The 2,239-nt window shown below is 63.0% G+C and overlaps 1 protein-coding gene across 1 annotated transcript in view; it reads left to right on the top strand.

Annotated features, from left to right (window-relative positions):
* Positions 1-2,239, top strand: part of MAN2A2 (mannosidase, alpha, class 2A, member 2) — a gene marked incomplete at its 5' end in the record, with an annotated part of 8,926 nt that overhangs the window by 5,312 nt on the left and 1,375 nt on the right. The window contains 6 exon segments of the mRNA XM_010291478.1: positions 71-307; positions 413-535; positions 635-749; positions 845-978; positions 1,093-1,234; positions 1,496-1,629. Coding sequence (XP_010289780.1) covers positions 71-307; positions 413-535; positions 635-749; positions 845-978; positions 1,093-1,234; positions 1,496-1,629 — 885 coding nt within the window.

Raw genomic sequence — 2,239 nt, 5'->3', positions numbered from 1 at the left:
GCTGACGCGCCCAGTAGCGCCGTCGCCCCTCCTATGGAAGGGCTGGCTCAGGTCTCCATGCTGCCTGCAGGTATCTGTCCTGGCCCGCTTGCCTGCACTGGGGCTGCGTGTGCTGCAGCTGCACAAGTCCTTTGACAGCCATGCCGCACTGAAGTCCTCCGTGCGCCTCTACCTGCACGGCCGGGACTTGCCTGTGCACAAGCAGGAGGCTATACCCATGCACATCTTCCCGGCCACCGCTGAGGACTTCTGCCTGGAGAACCAGCACCTGCAGGCCTGCTTCTCAGGACGCTCGGGCCTGCTGCAGGCAAGTGCAGGGGTCTGATGGGTGGCGGGGTGAAGGAGGGGAAGGAGACAACAGCTCTGCCTCGTGCAAGGTGTGCTCACAGCTGTGCTGGCCTGTGCCCTGCAGAGCATCCGCCGAGCTGGAGAGGAGCGGGAGCAGAGGGTGAGCAGCAAGTTCCTCGTCTACGGCACCAGGACCTCCAAGGACAAAAGTGGAGCCTATCTCTTTCTGCCTGATGGCGAGGCCAAGGTATGGGGACTGCCTCCAAGAGCCAGCTGGCAGACGTGCCTGCGGCCACACGACAGTCCTGCAGGCAGCAGCCTCAATGCAGCTCTCCTTCCCTCACAGCCCTACGCCCCCAAGGACCCCCCAGTAGTGCGGGTGACAGAGGGACCCCTCTTCTCAGAGGTCGCCAGCTACTACCAGCATGTCCAGACTGTGGTGCGGCTTTACAACGTGCCAGGTGAGACAGCATGAGGCTGTGCCAGGGAGGTCGTTGGCCCGGGGGCACTGGGTGATGCTGCCCATGGGGCCCAGCCCCTCACTGCCTGCCCACAGGGGTGGAGGGCCTGTCCCTGGACATGTCTTGCCTGGTGGACATCCGTGACCACATCAACAAGGAGCTGGCCCTGCGCTTCAGCACTGACATTGAGAGTGATGACACCTTCTTCACAGACCTCAATGGTTTCCAGGTATCCAGCAGCCTGGGGAGGGATGGCAGCTGTCCACAGGGGGACAGTGCGCTGCCACCCAGCACCGAGCACTGTGGGAGCCACCTCCAGCTGCTAACCTCTGTCCCTCGGCAGATCCAGCCCCGCAGATACCAGGGGAAGCTGCCGCTGCAGGCCAACTTCTACCCCATGCCTGCCATGGCCTACATCCAAGACACGCAGAGCCGCCTGACGCTGCACACAGCCCAGGCCCTGGGGGTCTCCAGCCTTGGCAGTGGTTTTTTTGGGGCCTGCCGCAGAACCAGGGCTGCCCTCGTCAGGAGGTACTGGGGAAGAGGGTGCTGCAGGGTGGGCACAGGGGGATGGTGGGGAGGAAGGTACTGTGGACTGGGACCAGGGTGCCCTGGTCCTGCTGTCTCTGGGGACTCCCTGGCTACCCCCAGTCCTGTGGGAGCATCTCCATGCGTGGCAGGAGAGGGACTGAGCAGGGCAGCTGGCTCGTGTTAAAGCCTGGCACGCTGGGTCCTGCTCTCTGCAGGCCAGCTGGAGGTGATCCTGGACCGGCGCCTCATGCAGGATGACAACCGGGGCCTGGGCCAAGGGCTGAAGGACAACAAGCGGACCTGCAACCGGTTCCGCCTCCTCCTGGAGCGCCGTGCCACTGCCAACAAGGTGCGTGGGCTGAGGCCACAGGACTGGTGTCAGGCACAGTGCCACTTGCCCAGAGAGCCCGGCCCTGCCTTGGGACGGAGCAGGGTGGAGGTGTCTGCAGAAAGCCACATGTGTGATTGGGTGCAGGGTCTCTGCCCTCTCTGTCCTGTGGCCCTCCTGGCCATCATACTGGCACGGCACAGGGATGGGCCATGCCTTGAGCAGGGGGGTGTGGGGAGGGTGGGACCGTGAACCGTGGTCTGTCCCACAGATGGGGTGCAGAGCCATGTCGCCCTTGTAATCAGAGTGTTCTTGTCCCGTCCCCTTGCTGCTCTCTATGCGTGCACCATGTCACCCATTCAGAGCTCCAGCTTCTTTTCCAAACTGGCCTCCATGTTTAAAGCCTTGGGCTTCCCCTTGAGCAGGGGGGTGTGGGGAGGGTGGGACCGTGAACCGTGGTCTGTCCCACAGATGGGGTGCAGAGCCATGTCGCCCTTGTAATCAGAGTGTTCTTGTCCCGTCCCCTTGCTGCTCTCTATGCGTGCACCATGTCACCCATTCAGAGCTCCAGCTTCTTTTCCAAACTGGCCTCCATGTTTAAAGCCTTGGGCTTCCCCGGCGCCAGGACTGG

This window comes from Phaethon lepturus, unplaced genomic scaffold (assembly GCF_000687285.1).
Source record: "Phaethon lepturus isolate BGI_N335 unplaced genomic scaffold, ASM68728v1 scaffold38547, whole genome shotgun sequence".
In the NCBI taxonomy this organism is placed as follows: Eukaryota; Metazoa; Chordata; class Aves; order Phaethontiformes; family Phaethontidae; genus Phaethon; species Phaethon lepturus.
This window is presented reverse-complemented; position numbering and strand designations above follow the sequence as displayed.